This window comes from Beauveria bassiana (genome assembly GCF_000280675.1).
Source record: "Beauveria bassiana ARSEF 2860 unplaced genomic scaffold BBA_S00006, whole genome shotgun sequence".
In the NCBI taxonomy this organism is placed as follows: domain Eukaryota; kingdom Fungi; phylum Ascomycota; class Sordariomycetes; order Hypocreales; family Cordycipitaceae; genus Beauveria; species Beauveria bassiana.
In genome coordinates this window covers 351,012-365,731 of record NW_007930841.1, presented here as the reverse complement: position 1 = coordinate 365,731, position 14,720 = coordinate 351,012, and the positions used below count along the sequence as shown (strand labels likewise).

At 54.0% G+C, this 14,720-nt stretch overlaps 5 protein-coding genes across 5 annotated transcripts; 1 reads left to right on the top strand and 4 right to left on the bottom strand.

Annotated features, from left to right (window-relative positions):
- Window positions 1-3,881: 3,881 nt before the first annotated feature.
- Window positions 3,882-4,198, bottom strand: BBA_02862 (uncharacterized protein; the record flags this gene model as incomplete). Its single annotated transcript, XM_008597959.1, has 2 exons — window positions 3,882-3,966; window positions 4,038-4,198. 2 exons carry the CDS (start codon window positions 4,196-4,198, stop codon window positions 3,882-3,884), a joined length of 246 nt encoding a protein of 81 aa, XP_008596181.1.
- Window positions 4,199-5,654: 1,456 nt separating this feature from the next.
- Window positions 5,655-6,850, bottom strand: BBA_02861 (Cell division control protein 2; the record flags this gene model as incomplete). The annotated part of the gene is made up of 3 exons (XM_008597958.1): window positions 5,655-5,916; window positions 6,005-6,680; window positions 6,814-6,850. The coding sequence occupies 3 exons, from the start codon at window positions 6,848-6,850 to the stop codon at window positions 5,655-5,657; spliced, it is 975 nt and encodes a 324-aa protein (XP_008596180.1).
- A 903-nt stretch (window positions 6,851-7,753) lies between these two features.
- Window positions 7,754-9,293, bottom strand: BBA_02860 (Ribosomal protein S5; the record flags this gene model as incomplete). The annotated part of the gene is made up of 2 exons (XM_008597957.1): window positions 7,754-9,128; window positions 9,181-9,293. 2 exons carry the CDS (start codon window positions 9,291-9,293, stop codon window positions 7,754-7,756), a joined length of 1,488 nt encoding a protein of 495 aa, XP_008596179.1.
- Window positions 9,294-9,676: 383 nt separating this feature from the next.
- On the top strand, window positions 9,677-11,013 carry BBA_02859 (methyltransferase OMS1; the record flags this gene model as incomplete). The annotated part of the gene is made up of 2 exons (XM_008597956.1): window positions 9,677-9,828; window positions 9,888-11,013. The coding sequence occupies 2 exons, from the start codon at window positions 9,677-9,679 to the stop codon at window positions 11,011-11,013; spliced, it is 1,278 nt and encodes a 425-aa protein (XP_008596178.1).
- A 558-nt stretch (window positions 11,014-11,571) lies between these two features.
- On the bottom strand, window positions 11,572-12,778 carry BBA_02858 (mucin-like protein; the record flags this gene model as incomplete). The annotated part of the gene is made up of 2 exons (XM_008597955.1): window positions 11,572-12,301; window positions 12,357-12,778. The coding sequence occupies 2 exons, from the start codon at window positions 12,776-12,778 to the stop codon at window positions 11,572-11,574; spliced, it is 1,152 nt and encodes a 383-aa protein (XP_008596177.1).
- Between the last annotated feature and the right edge of the window lie 1,942 nt (window positions 12,779-14,720).

Below are 14,720 nucleotides of genomic sequence, written 5' to 3'. Positions count from 1 at the left end.
CCTCGTGATAATGCAAGGTTCATTGTCATGCAGATACCTTGACCAAGCAGTTTACTGAGTATACGTAGGCGTGTTTCCCTTTTCCAATAAGAACAACGCATCATCATAAGAACCTGTTTGTTTAAAACCAAAAAGAAACACCTGGCTGTCATTGCCTTTTCAATGCACATTGCGCACCCAATCATCTGGTCCAGACTAGCTTTAACCTTCTACAAGCCGGCTCCCCGTCGATCCCGCCACCTATCCCCTGTTCCTACGCCCCTGGGCAAGTTTGACTGGCTTGCGCCGTTTTGTTTAAGCATTCAGCGCCCACGGGCAGTGTTACAGAGCGCATCCAGAAGCCTTCTTTTGGCTCTGACTTGAAACCACCCCCTATTTAGTTTAATCCGTACCAGGCAGACAAAGTCGTCCCTTTTGGGGAATCGTCTCCCCCCCCCCTCTTTGCGCTTGGCCAAGAAGAGTTACTCGACATCACTGTGTTGCTTGCTTGTTGTGTCGCCCGCCTAAATAGTGATGCATCAACCAACAACGGCGCCTGCAATATCCCACGCGTCTTTTCCCGACACCGCTGTAGTAGGGCGTCGCCAATGTTCCCAACTAAGTAGTCCGACTTTTATCCATGCTCCCGCTCGCAGGCTGGCGCCGCAGCTCCGTTGGGGAACCACACTTGAACTCGTCTGCGCTGCGGGCTGGAATGCCGCCACGCTGGCGTCCCAGCCACAATGGACCGCGCAAGCTTTCTTTAGACTTTTTCGCAACTAACTGGAACCCCTGAATAAAGACATAATTCTCCGCATTCCAACACCATTACGCTACTTGCCAGTTATTCAATCAGCCCGGTGAACTGGACGCAACTCAAACCTGTGATTCGTTCGCTTGGGCTCCCTAGTTCATTTTCCTTGAACCAGTCGAAATGAAATTGTCGGGACATGCCACTTTACGCGGACCTCTCCACGGTGGCAACGCGCTGGTTGCTGGTAAAAGCGCATTCCAAACAACTCTTTGCAGCATTGACCCATGATTTTAATCTGCAAGAACGATCCATGCTCTCTCGGCTCTCCTTTTCTACGCACGCCCCCCCTCCCTTGTTGAACAAAGGCTGGTACTTTGAAAAGATGTATCTTGTTTGTCCTCTTGTGAACTGCATTTTTCCCCGCCTTACTTGTTCGCCTTACTTATTCATTGCTATGCGCAAACTTCGCCTTGCCGCAGACTTCAGCTTTCAGAACGGGTGTTCATGCCTTTGCCCACTGCAGATCCCCATATCCTGCAATTTATTACATTACGAATGCGCAGGTCCGAATGCAGGACATGTTTGGACGATATCTGCCTTATTATTATTATTATTATTAAGGGATCATGGCAAGGCAACGATGCAGGAACCGCCCGAGTCAATCAATTGCCTGCTTAGCCATCAATTTTGGACGATATCTGCTCTATTAGTAATAAGGATCATAGCAAGGCAGCGATGCAGGAACCGCCCGAGTCAATCAATGCCTGCTTAGCCATCAATGCGTGGTAGATCCCGCACTTGCATTGTTGCGACGAAACAAGTTGCATTGAGCCTGTACAAGAAAAGAAGAAAAGACGAAATAGGCAGCTGCTTTTTTAAGCATGCTTAATCTTGGCATGATACGAGCCTTTTGACTCGTACTTGATCATTTTTTTATGCCTTGATGGCTCGATATCGACAGTACTGGGCTATTATCATGATATCATATTCTCATGAGCCCCGTCGCGAATCTGTCCTCGTCAGCCTTGACATGGCCTTTGTCCTCTCGGCGGAACTGCTCCCTTGCAATCCGCTTCCGTCGGAGAATGGCCCGGCCTGTCGGCACCCGGTGCAGCTTCTCGTCACTCTTGTCTCTTCTCTGGTCAAGTTGATTGCCTTTACTCTAATCAAGTCGATTCACTGATCAAACAGGTCCCTTTGCGGCCTGCCCACTGCCCTGCAACCCAATTCTCGTATTGCACCTCTATTATTATAGATCTGCGCTCCATTCAATAGCTGCGTGGCCTGCTTGCACTGTGCGCCGTGCGCCGTGCGGTAAACCTGGCACTGTCATACATAGCCAACCAGTGTCTTTTGTTTTTCACCCGAGCATGGGCCAAGCCGCCCGATGTTTGCTCTGACCTCATCAGCGCCATTTCGTGCGTCCATCCCCGCAGATGCAATCTCGCGCAATCAATAAATCTAACGCCGAGAAGCGAGCGGCATCTTAGATTAAAGTCTCGTTATTTTGCACCAATATTCACGGCGATATGCCCCCATCGAGGGAGAAGTTTGATGAGTTTGATTGCCCTGTTGCCCTATCCGGTAACCAAGTAGGTTCGGCGCCTCGAGAGCCTCCCTTTTGTCGCTACCACCCGGCAACAAGAAGACTAATGAGAAAAAATGGCTCCATCGAGAATTTAAAATTTTTGATAAGACTCCTTCTTTCTTTTTGATGTAGAAACAAAGACAGAGTTCATGAAACAAAGACTTGGGATGCTCCTCTGTCGCCCCTTCAACATGGCCTCCCTTGGAATGCCTGTCTCAGCTCCCAATGCTACCGACTTTGACCATTTCGCCATCTGGTCAGTCCAGTCCAATAGATGATACAGCCCATCCACTCTGACTATACGCTTCAACAACTTGTCAACTTTAGATACTCCATATTAAATCACGCAAGGATTTTGTACCGAGGCCATTTGCCCTGCAGGATGCGGTCTGATAAAGCCATCTGGCACTGCCTGCACCATCTCGCTGCTCAACGTTGGTTCCTAACACGTCCTAAAGCAAATATACATGCCACTGATATCATATGACTCAGCACCCTGACAAGAATGGCCATGAATATCAGTCGTCATGAGACCTGTAACATGGTATTATCGCCCAACTTGGCAATGACAGCGCCGCAGCGTAAGCTGCCAAGTTGTTGATATCGCCGGCAAACCCAGAGCAGACAGGCACACAGACCACACAGGTTATCATCTGCTCCATGTACCAGTCCCCAGCTCGTCTTTTAGCTAGAGTGCTCATACTTCCTGTCGACAGGCAATTGGATATGCAGGTTTCCGCGCCAATGCTTCACATATGCGTCAGTTCCTTGCCCACCACTCCCCTTTGCGGCTCCCTTCCCGGATGAATCAAACGTCGTCTTGCGGCGTTCATGGCTCTGTTGACGCCATAGTAACCAAGACTTCCTAATTTGTTGGAAAAATAGAGTCGTAGTAGTCACATGGTTGAGTAGAGCGAGAATCAAGGACTGGTGAGCTACGCTTTGCTTTTCATACATCGTGCCGGCATGTTGCTAAAGGGACATTGTATATTCAGATTCCCCAGTCATAACTCAAATTCAATTTACAATTTGAAACGTTCTTGATAAGGCCGAATTCTGTTACCCGAGGCATCTTGGCAGAAGAAGGGAAGGTGAGAGCATTGGTCCAGACACCCACTGAAATCTTTTTTGGTTAAGTTTCAATACTATTTCTTTGTATAAAACCAAAAGGTTACTCACTTGCTACTGCTGACCGACGAAATGGCGTGTAGGCCAATGCCGTTGGCATCAATGTCAAAGTAGATCCAATTAACGAAGAATGCTTGCAACAGACCTAGAATGGCCTTGCCCAGAAATGCATCAAGATTGTAGCCACCATTACTCTATTGTGCCAAGTTGTCCTGGCTTACCCGGTACCTGATGGACCAAAACCGCCGCCACGCACCCAGTTCTGCGTTTCCGGCCGGGAAAACTTGCAGACAGGCTAAACAGAGCACGGGCTACCTGCTGGACACTTCAAAAACATTGCCTCAAACTGGTCTTGCCGTTCTGGAACAAGATGCCCACCACAGAGTAGCCCAGCATCAGGGACACAAATGCATTGGTGCGCTCCACGCAGTGCTAAGGAAAAGGCGCGACGAGCTGGACGTTATATGTTGTGTGCGGCGTCTTCGTTGAAGCTACTAATATCAGGTTGGTAGTGAAGCTGGCAAGGGGTGTGTCAGAACTTGTGCGGGCAGAGTGTTTGCGGATTGGACTATAGGAGAACCATTTTACCCGACAAGACATGCGAGGTTGAAGAGGACTTTGAGTTTGGTCAAGACGTCGTTGGACTCGAACCAGCTAAGGGTAAAGGTGACTTTGGTCCAAATCTTCCACGACATGATGAACGTAATGGCGAACCGCAACAGCTCACGACCGGTAGGCTCTTGAGCCATATGCTCACCATTCAAGTGAATAATGCCGACTATTGAAATGGCCCTCCAACCAGCGTGGCCTTCATGGGCTACGTCATTGCCACATCCCGCCTTGTCCCCGAACTTGTCCTTTCGTCCGACATGCTCAACACGCATGCGGGAGCAGCTAACAGAAAACTACCGCGCGCTTGCCAAGGAAGAAATTCAGCACCGGCGTACGCTACTTTTAACTGCCAACGGCTTGGCGATTGCGCTGCTGTCCATGATGGCCATTGCCATCAGCCACAAGCTCCGGGCGTGTCGTTGAAAGGCCATTCCTTTGTCAGCGAGACGCACCATGTACGCAAACAACTCGGCGCAAAGAAGGAAGAATAAAATGAAAATATGCCATGTGATTAATTATCGGGTGGTTTTGCACCGTCTCATTTAAAACGTAGTGCTGTAGGTCGAGGCTTACACATGTATTTGGGACGATTTGAGTCACAGCACCGTAGGTGCTTCTTTCAAAAAGACATTTTCAAGACTATTTGGATCGTAAGATCAACTTGGATTTACTTGACTTTATAATTTGTACATTTCGAGACCTATCTAAACCCCAGGCTTCCCAATCATCAGTGAAAAGCGGGCCGGATTCGCAACGCTATAAACGAATCATCTCGAGCGCAATGTCCATGGCGGGCAGCAGTAGCAGCAGCAGCAGCAGCAGCAGCAGCAGCAGGACGAAGAGGAGGACGAGGATGAGAACAGATTTGGCGACGACAAGAAGCTGACGTAAACAACGGATGATCACCGCGTCGACAGCCCTGGATAGCGCCGGGCAGCTAAACGCCAAGTCAAACGAGCGGTGAGCCGTACGGCTGGTGAGTACATGTGGTGTCAGCAAGGAGCAGAAAAGAGCAAGCCATGTACACAACCAATCGACGGCATTGACAAAGAATGGATATTGCCATTTTGCATTTTAGTGAGCCGTATCAGTTGCTTCATTTCTATTACCCTGGTGCCGAAAACGTAAAGAAGAAGAAAAGAAAAGTTGAACAATAACGACAAAAGAGTAAATCCAGTCAAGAAGAAAAGCCAATCGTTGCCCCAGTCTACACTGTACATGAAAGAGACATGGGGAGCGCGCTCCAATCCCGACTCTGGACTGTTTGTACTCGTCCCTCTCCGCGCTCCCCCCCCCCCCCCGATGTAATGCAAAATAACCAAACGCAGCACGAGACGTCGTTTCTGTTTCGGTCCCCACGCCGAGACACCTTCAACTCACCATGCTCTCCGGAGCACGGTACCTGTTTTGCTCATGTAATATCCTAGAGCTGGTGGGGGAGTTGTTCCAATCTCAACGCCCCGTGAAGAAGCACCTCGAGAGTTGACTGCGTTTTCTTTCGTAAATATATACTTTGCTGCGTCCGTGTTAAGAAAGGGCTCTTTTCACCTACCGCCCCTGTGGAAGGGTACTCGGACCGGCCACTTCATACTTCTAGTTGTAGTAGCCGGTGCCGCGACCCGCAGGCATCGGCTCATCGTCGTCCTCAAAGTATGGGTGGTTGACGGCGGCCTTGGCGGAGAGGCGGCCGGCGGGATCGTATACGAGCATGGCCTCGAGCAGATCAAGGCCGTGTTCACCGAGATTATGGCAGAGGGCGGAGGAAAAGTCTCGCTTCCACTTGGGAAAGGACGACTTGAAATCGGGGTACGAGGTGACGCCCGGCCAGACGTCTTCTGTGGGTGTTCCGAGGGCACTATCAATTTCGCGTGGCCATTGGTTAGATATACGGGAGATGGTGGTGGGTGTAGAAAACAAGTACGCGAGGGCAGTTCAATTCATACCGGAAAATCTTGAAGATTTCGTCAATTTCCGAGTCGCCGGGAAAGAGCGGCTTGCGGGTGCACATTTCGGCAAAGATGCAGCCGACGGACCACATGTCGACGCCGGTCGAGTACTGGCGGCCGCCGAGCAGAATCTCGGGCGCGCGGTACCAGAGGGTAACTACCTCGTGGGTGTAGGTGCGGAGGGGCACGCCAAAGGCGCGGGCGAGGCCGAAATCGGCGAGCTTGAGGTTGCCGTCGCGGTCGATGAGGAGATTCTGGGGCTTGAGGTCGCGGTGCAGGACGCGGTGGGAGTGGCAGTAGCGGATGCCCTCGCAGAGCTGGCGCATGAAGCGCTTGATGACGGCGTCGCCCATGCCGAGGCGGGACAGGTGCGCCGAGGAGCCCTCTGGGAGGGCCTTGCCGCGGCCGCCTTCGGAGGTGGGCAGCGACTCCATGTACTTTTTGAGGTCGAGGTCGAGAAACTCAAAGACGAGGTAGAGCTTGTGGCCGTCGGCGTGCACAATGTTGAAGAGGCGCACAATGTTGGGGTCCTTCATCTCCTTGAGCAGCGAAATCTCGCGGATCGCGGTGCTCGGCACGCCCTCGTCCTCGGCCTCGAGACGAATCTTCTTGAGCGCGACGATGCGGCCGTTATTCGCAAGGTCGCGCGCCTTGTATACGACGCCATAGGTACCTGGATTTTTTTTTTCCCCGGCGACGGAGGGGGAAACACGTTAGCTGGGGCTGGCTGGGGCGACGGTCTTCGTTGTGTCATGTGTGTTCTGCCGTCGTATTATTGCGAGGCGCGCGGAGCTGCTGGTACTCACCCTCGCCGACCTTTTCTAGTTTTTGGTAGTTTTCCATGGTCCTCTGTGTGCGGTCTGCGTGTGTGTTATCGTCCTGTCTTGTCGTCCGGAAAGAAACAGGCCCGCCCGTTGGATGACTCGTTTGGAAGAGAACAACAACAACAACAACAAAAAATAAACGAATGAGAGTGACAACAATAGCCAGACAGGGAGAGAGAGAGAGAGAGGAAAAAAGATTAGACAGAAGAAAGCGTCGAGAGGCTACCCGTACGAAAAGTGCTTAGGTGGGGTGCGAGGCGGGCGAGGTTTATGAGGGTCAAGTTCTCAAGGGCGAGCAGAGATTATGAATGGTCCGTCAACAAGAGGTCCGACCAGGGCCTTTGCTCACAGTCACACCACCAAAAAGGGGCGTCTTGTTCAATCGGCACGCTGCAAGCTCATGTCGTTTTTCTGTTGGAGTAATCTCGTGTCGTACCGTTTCGATGTTCTACATGAAATTGGTTCACAGCTGTTGGCTTCTAGATTGTTTTGGTGCTTGTCAGGGCCTCGTTCGTCCCTCTTGTTTGTGTGTGTTGCCGTGTTTACTTGTGATGGGGGTAGCGGAGCGACGCAACGGCGTTTGTTTTGGGGGGGCTAGCTTATCGAAGCATGGGCAAATATCGAAAGTCTCAAACAGAGCCAAAACGGCATATTTCCCAGCTAAAAAAAATAACGGGGGAATCTCTGTTGCTGTGCATTTATCCTTGCAACATGCCCGTCCGCGTCATAATCCCGCCTTTTGCTCACCCCGCGCGTCGACGCGTTGTGGCGGGGCCTATCGATAACAGCTCGTTGTTGCATCACCAACCCAGCTGTGGCTGTTCTTTCTTCCTTTCTTTCTAGGGATACTTCAGGCTTAACAGCCCGATGGTGCATATGATATACTGTCGAAAGTCACAAACTCGTGTCGTTTCGGTCATTCTCAGCCCACGTTACGCTTCAGGTCCAGTATTTTGCTCAGCTTCAGCTCGCCCCGAGCTCCCCAGCCAGACGGCCCCGACTGCACATCCGGCCGCACAGCCACGTACCAGTTCCACGCTCTCTTGTCCAGCTCATTCTTGCTCAGCGCGCCCGCCCAGCTCTCCACGACGATCCGCAGCGCGCCAAGCAGCCTCCCCAGGTTCTCCTGCTTCTCCGCGTCAATGGCCGTCACTGTCTTCTTGGGGCTGCCCGCTGGCACCACCGCGGGCGACGCAAACGAGCGGAGCAGGTAGTTTCGCGCGGCTTCGGGCCGGTGTATGCCCATGCCGACGGTCGATGTAGCCGGACTCGCGTCCTGCGTGTCGAGACCCCATACGGCAGCTTCGCCGGCCACAAAGCTCGCCGTGCGCCGCTGCGACGCGAGCGCGTCGTTGACGCACTCGCGCATCAGCCGCCACCGGTCCGGCCCCAGCATCACACCGCCGTACCACCGCGTCAGAACTACGAGCGTATTCGTAATATTAGCCTCCCTCAAAATCTCCAGCATAAACTTGCCGCAGCCGGTCTCGCCGTCGTCAAACGAGGCCTGCTGCACCAGCGGCGAATTGCCAAAGCTGGTGCGAATGGCCCACGCGTTGTGCGACGCCGTCTCCAGGTCGGGACGCTCCGTCATGAGCTGCCTGATGAGGCCGGGCCGCGAGCCGGCGTTGGACACGGACGCCGCGTGGGCTACAAACGTAGAAGCCCGCGACGTCAGCGTCGAGCTCGCCGTCCACGTCTTTTCACTCCCGTGCGACGCGCTCGCGCCATCTGTAGAACTGTCCGTCTTTTTCTCTGGTGCACCCGACCATGTGTAGTCGCCACGCTTAAGCACGGGAATCTCGCGACCCATGACGCGCACCTTGGGCTGGCCCTCGGCGACGGGCACCTCCCCGCCAGGCTTCTCGATGCCGATACTGACAGCCTTGCTCCGCGAGTTGGCGCTCACCAGCGCCTGCGCGAGGCTCAGCCTGCTGCTTGGCGGTTGCTCCGGCATCGTCACCCGCAGGAGCTCGACGGCGAAGGCGAGAACTAGCGGCGCTCTGTTTGTCACGACGGTGGTGTCGCGTATCAGGGTTTCGTCCTCAACCAGCGGTAGCTCCATTGACGCTTCTAGATCATCCGCCGCCATTGAGCTGTAGTCTAGGTCGTGTTTCGTGGGCTCCAGCTTGGGCTTCTTTGCTTTTGGTGACGGCGCGTCCTCTGCGCCGCGCTTAGCTGCCGCCGCGGGCTTCTTACTGTGTGATTTGCATGCTGTGTGCAGGCCCTTGGCCAGCTTTGCGTCTTTCAGCGCGTCTTCTACTGTCGCCAGCGGGGCGTCTGCTATTTGTTCGATGCTGGTATTCGTCAATGTTGGTCCCGTACGTGTCCCATGACGTGTGCACCAACCTCTTGAGATTCATTGCCTGGAGTGACTTGACGTGACCCATGGCTGATAACACGGGGACTTTCCGGGCCGTGAGCATGCGCAGCAGCTCCTGTAAATCAGCCTGGCCCGCCATATCAGCGAGCTATGACACAAAAATGCCTCCGATCGTGTTCAATCAGAGCGAGCTGGTGTGGAAATACGACACAAAGCTCAGAAGCTAGGGCGTCTAGCCAGTGTAATTGCAAAAGATGACGTGGGTACAGGGTATGTCGATTCACGTTGTCGGTCGTCAACTTTAGGTCACTAGCAGCGACCCACTAATTTTGGAGAAGCTCAACAGCGGAATCGGCACCGACCCCTCGGCCCGTGGCGACTCCGAAAAAAAGTATCACATTGACCAGTTTAGACCTTTATTTGCACCACCAACATTTGCCTTCAACAACGACCTCGAGCCTTTCTGGGTTGGTTCGCTCGCCAATTACTCCACATCCTCTAGAAAACAGCGATGCGCACTCGATGAATCTCTGCGTGACAACGCGCCGCGGTGCCGCGGCTGCCCGCGCGCACTGCGCCGGGCGCTGGGCGCACAGCAAGACCAAGTCAGCCAAGCCGCGCCTCGGATCCAAGCCCAAGGCCAAGGCACCCATGCCCACGGCCCCTTATAAACAGTACGAGATTCCTTACCCGTCAGTAGCCGCGCGCTTCTCGACTGACCCCCCTTACCCAGAGCCTCGCAGGCCCGCCCGCGACCGCCGCCGCCGCCGAGATCCCACCCCCATCAAGCCGACACCCTCCTGACCGTGTGGCGCGCGACGTGGCTTCCCCTCAGCGGCGCGGCCCTCGTCGCCGGCGCGCTCGGCTTTTACATTTTCGGCACCGCCGCCGCCACATACAAAGCCGGTGCCGCCGACGCCGTCCCGTGCGCGTGCGACGAGTCCGCGACGCCGACGGGCCGTCCGCCGGCCCTGACGGGCGACAACGCCGAGCAGTTTGACAAGGAGCTCGACTGGCCCGAGTACTGGATGGGCATTACGAGCCTCCGGCGACGGCTGGCAGCGCACGCGCGGGGCAACGTGCTCGAGCTGGCCATGGGGTCCGGGCGCAACCTCGCGTACTACGACTGGTCGCCCATAACGAATGCGCTCGAAGCGGCGGCGGCGGCTGCGCGAGACGAAGACGACGAGGCGAAGAAGAAGACGAAGACGAAGTCGACAACGACAACGACGGCCCGCGCGGCGGTCAACACAAAGGGCATCACGTCGTTTACGGGTCTCGACATTTCGGCGGACATGCTCGACGTGGCTTGCAAGAAGCTCACCAAGACGGTGCCCCCTCTCAAAGACGCCGCGCCCATTGTGCGCGCCGCCTCGTCCCTGTCGAGCAGCGACAGCGACAGCGCCGGCCAGCTCTCCTTTCTCTCTGGCCGCCTCCGCCTCGTCCGCTCCGACGCGCACCACGCGTTGCCGCCCGCACCACCATCCTTCTCTTCTTGCGCCTCGCCCAAGTACGACACCGTCATCCAGACGTTTGGCCTGTGCTCCGTGGCCGATCCCGTCGCCGTGCTGGCCAACCTCGCGTCGGCCGTCAAGCCGGACACGGGCCGCATCGTGCTGCTCGAGCACGGCAGGGGCTTTTTTGGGCTGGTGAATGGCTTGCTGGACCGCAACGCCGGCAAGCACTTTGCCAAGTACGGGTGCTGGTGGAATCGCGATATCGAGGCGCTCGTCGAGGAGGCGGCCCGGACGACGCCCGGCCTCAGGATTGTCAAGGTGGAGAGGCCAAAGGTGCTGCAGATGGGCACGTTGGTGTGGGTGGAACTCAAGGTGGAGGAAAACGTCGGCAAGGGAGAATGATACGAAATAAAAGCCGGATATTGAATATTTGAAAGTCGAGATGGACATGTATTATAGTTTGCATGCATAGGTCCACGTGCGAGTATAATATTGGCAGGTGGGTCTTGTAATCATATAATGTATAGATAGATGTGTGCTTGTTAATTGCAAAGTCGTCACGAATTATTCAACCTCAGGATATTCTAGGAGCAGTGAGTGGTATATTCTTTTCAAGTAAACCGCTAAACCAAAATGCACTAAAATCCCCGTACGCCATCCTATAAAAGAGCAAAAGATATAAAAAAAAGAAACCATTTTCCGTAACCAGTCCCTCTTTGTCGTAATCCAGTCTGAGCCAATTGCAGGGTCGTTGCCCAATGGCAACATTATATACATGTATATCATAGACATCCGCCGAATAATCCCCTCGCAACAGCGCGGTGAGGTGAGTATCGAACAAATTTTGTACATTGCGAAGAAAACAGGGGAACTCGCCCCGGGGCGATGGTTCAAGCGCAGCCCATACGCATCGCCCCATCGTACACTGTATAGCAGTCCTCGGCTCAGGAGCCAAGGTGCTTAGTAGGCGTCGAGGAGACCATCGAGTTCATCAATCTCGATGCTCTCAGCGCCCTGCTCGTCTCCAAACAGTCGTAGCCAGTTATCGGCGTCATCATCTTTGCGGATGATAGGGCCAACGCTGGGCTTAATAATGGGACTGGCAAGGAAAGCAGTAGATGAGGCAGTGCGAGTGTCGCTAAACCACATGTCGTCGCGGAAGCCATACTCGGCCAGGATGGCGCGCTCGGCGGGATCAACGACGACAGGTGTGGCTTCGGAGAGTTTGCGCTTGAGGACAACGTCGGCGGTGTGGGTGAACTCGCGCTCATCCTTCTCCAGAGGTGGCGAGTCGTGACGGAAGTCGCGAGCGACTCTTACTCGGCGAGAGGAAAATGAACCAGCGGGAGTAATAGGGAGGAACATGTCATCGAAGCCATCCTCGACTTCGTGAGGGGAAAGATCGACCTCGGGGGAGGGACTGAGCTCGCGGCGGCGACCCTCGACCTCAGAGCCAGAGTCGTCGGTAAGGGAGACGGAGGGGGTGACGATGGCGGCTGGGAGAATAGGCTGCACGATGCTGGGGTCAGGAAGCTCCAGGCGAGGCTGTGTAGTGAGAAAGAAGTAGGTGCGACGGGGATGGACAGTCTCGAGCTCCTTAGCCAGAGGGCAGGGAGCGGCCGAAGACCATACAGGACGCTTGAGGTATGAAGCCAGGCGAGAGGAGATGATGGCGCAAGGGTTGGCAGATCTGATCGTGTTGGGTTAGCGGTTTGAAGGCGCAAGGAAGAGTCAAGAAGGCTTACTGCTGAACCGAAGTGAGGGTCTGGCCGAGGACGATGGCGAGGTCTTTGACAAGATGGGGTCGGTTGCCAGTAGTCTGTAGCTGAACAATGACACCCTCGACAATGTCGTCGTTGACAGTAGACAGGTCAATCTTGGAGGCAGAGTCGGCGTCGCTCATCTCGATGCTGTCGGCGACGGTAGGGGAGGGGGGAGGTGTTTGGTTCAAGGCGTCGATGGGGGCAGGACCGGTGTGCGAACGCTTGAGACGCTTGCTGGGATGGGATTCGGCAGAGTCGGGTGATGGCGCAGTGGGAGATGTCGAAGGACGCGAAGCAGACTTGGAAGCAGAGGCGAGGGCGGCAGCGCGAGAGGCGTGCGTCGTGGGAAGGTGGATGCCTAGGCTGGGCAGCGACAGCGACTTGCGCCTTGTGTTGTAAGGCATGGCGGCGTTTGCGATGCGTGAGAGGTTGTTTGCTGAGGCGCAAGCAGTGTTGCAGCAGAGGAGGCAAAAGACAGGGAGAAGAGGGGTTGGCGAAAGTTTGTTATTGTATCGATATCAACCGTCGTCGCTTATTTAGGAGAAGGGGGCTTGCGGCACGGAGCGAACGCCTGACACGAGGAGGAGAGACGACGGATCCGGAAGCGTAGGCAGTTTGGGGAGTGGATAGCTGTCACCGGGGCGAGCAACGGGAAACAAGATTTGATGTACTGTGAGCAGGACGCTGCTTAACTGACTGTATGAGAGGAGTAGATTAATGTAAAGTGAAGATGTAAAAACAACAAACGAGTAACCCCATGCAAGACTATGAACAAGGGAAGCGGTGATGTGAAATGTTTCGGACAGTGTCGGGGGGTGGCCTAGCAAGAGCAAGGGAAGGGGGGGGCGGGATTCAACTTTTTGGTGGGCTGGTCTGGAGTGCGGCGTCTTTTTTTTTTTTTTTCCTTTTCCCTTTGGCTCGTCGAGCTGGCGCGGGCGCTGGTTTGGGGAGGCAGGAGCTGAGGCGATTAGCAGCCGGACCAGCAGGCCGGGGGGCTTTTTTTTTTGGGGGGGGGCCAAGTTTCCAGAGGACCAGCAAGCACGAGAGCTTTGAACTTTTTTCTTTCTGCATACTTCCTATTGGTTGGCAGCAAGGATGCCTGCATACCAGAGTGGGTCGCTAGAACGTCAGACAGCTGCACGGGCCATGTGCCGACCCTGCTCTTATTTTTCTGCCTCAGTTTCCCCAAGGGAGCAGCAACATTCCAACAAAGACGGTATTAGCAGAATACAAGTAAGACTTGTGCAGACATAATCTAATCGACATTTGATGAATTCAAGTCAACTATAGCACAATGTCTCTACTGGGTATTTATTTACATTTCACCCCGCCTTTTCTTCCTGTGCCAGACTGCATGGCTGCATCTCCTTGAACGTTTTGGAGTGATGCATCAAAAAAAAAAAAAAAGCTCACCGCCCACATTTTCCAGGTTCCCCACTCAGCCTCGGAGGAGCATCAGGAAATGCAGGTGGTAAGGGTCCAGCGAGGTACCGTTGCCGCACTACTGTACGGTGACGGTACTTTATTAATCTGCCTACCTACCTTACCAAGACGACCACATTTTTACCATTGTGTGCATGAGGCGGCTGGCTGTCTTTGTTTTGCATACAACCGAGATGGCGGTAAATAAAAAAAGAACAGTTCATATGCAAGTGCATTACTCGTTCATTCAACATTTTCTTGGATTGAAATATTGTCCCCCTGTGCATGTCTTGCAGCGGACTAACTTAACTCTACTTCGTGTAATAGAATCATTCTGCAAATCTGCAGCCGCCCACTACTTATCATCCACTCTAATAAATATTACCCATCGGACACTCCAGGTTTTCGTCGCCATGGCCGCCTGCACTTTATTTTTTTCCTTCTATCCGCGGCCCCTTGGCTGCTCTGCGTACAAGTGTATACATTTTTTTCCCTCGTCGCAGCCAGATTCAGCCAACAAGCCCCGCCCGGCGGTCCCTTTGGGGCAATGTTCCTGTGCCCATCTGTGCCCGCTCGTGACCAATCGTCGTTTGCCTAATGTATGCTCGTCATCCCTCGGCGACCGAATGTTTGTCCTCGCTGTTAGCCTTTTATTATTGTCAACGCTGTGTTCTCACCCAGAATTGTTGACATTGTGTAATATCAACCAGCCCATGTATATACAAACAGGGGCGGTGCCAACCAGAGTGAGATTTCTTATCAGTGATTCTTTTATTATCTTTTTTAATACCCTCCACCCTGCAAGTTACTCACTCCTTAACTGCTCTGCTGTCTGGTGCGCTTGATTGTACGATTAACAGACGGGGCAGTACACACCACTGCAATGCCTGCCGCAGACTTGTGTGATGCGCTGAGCTCTTCTGC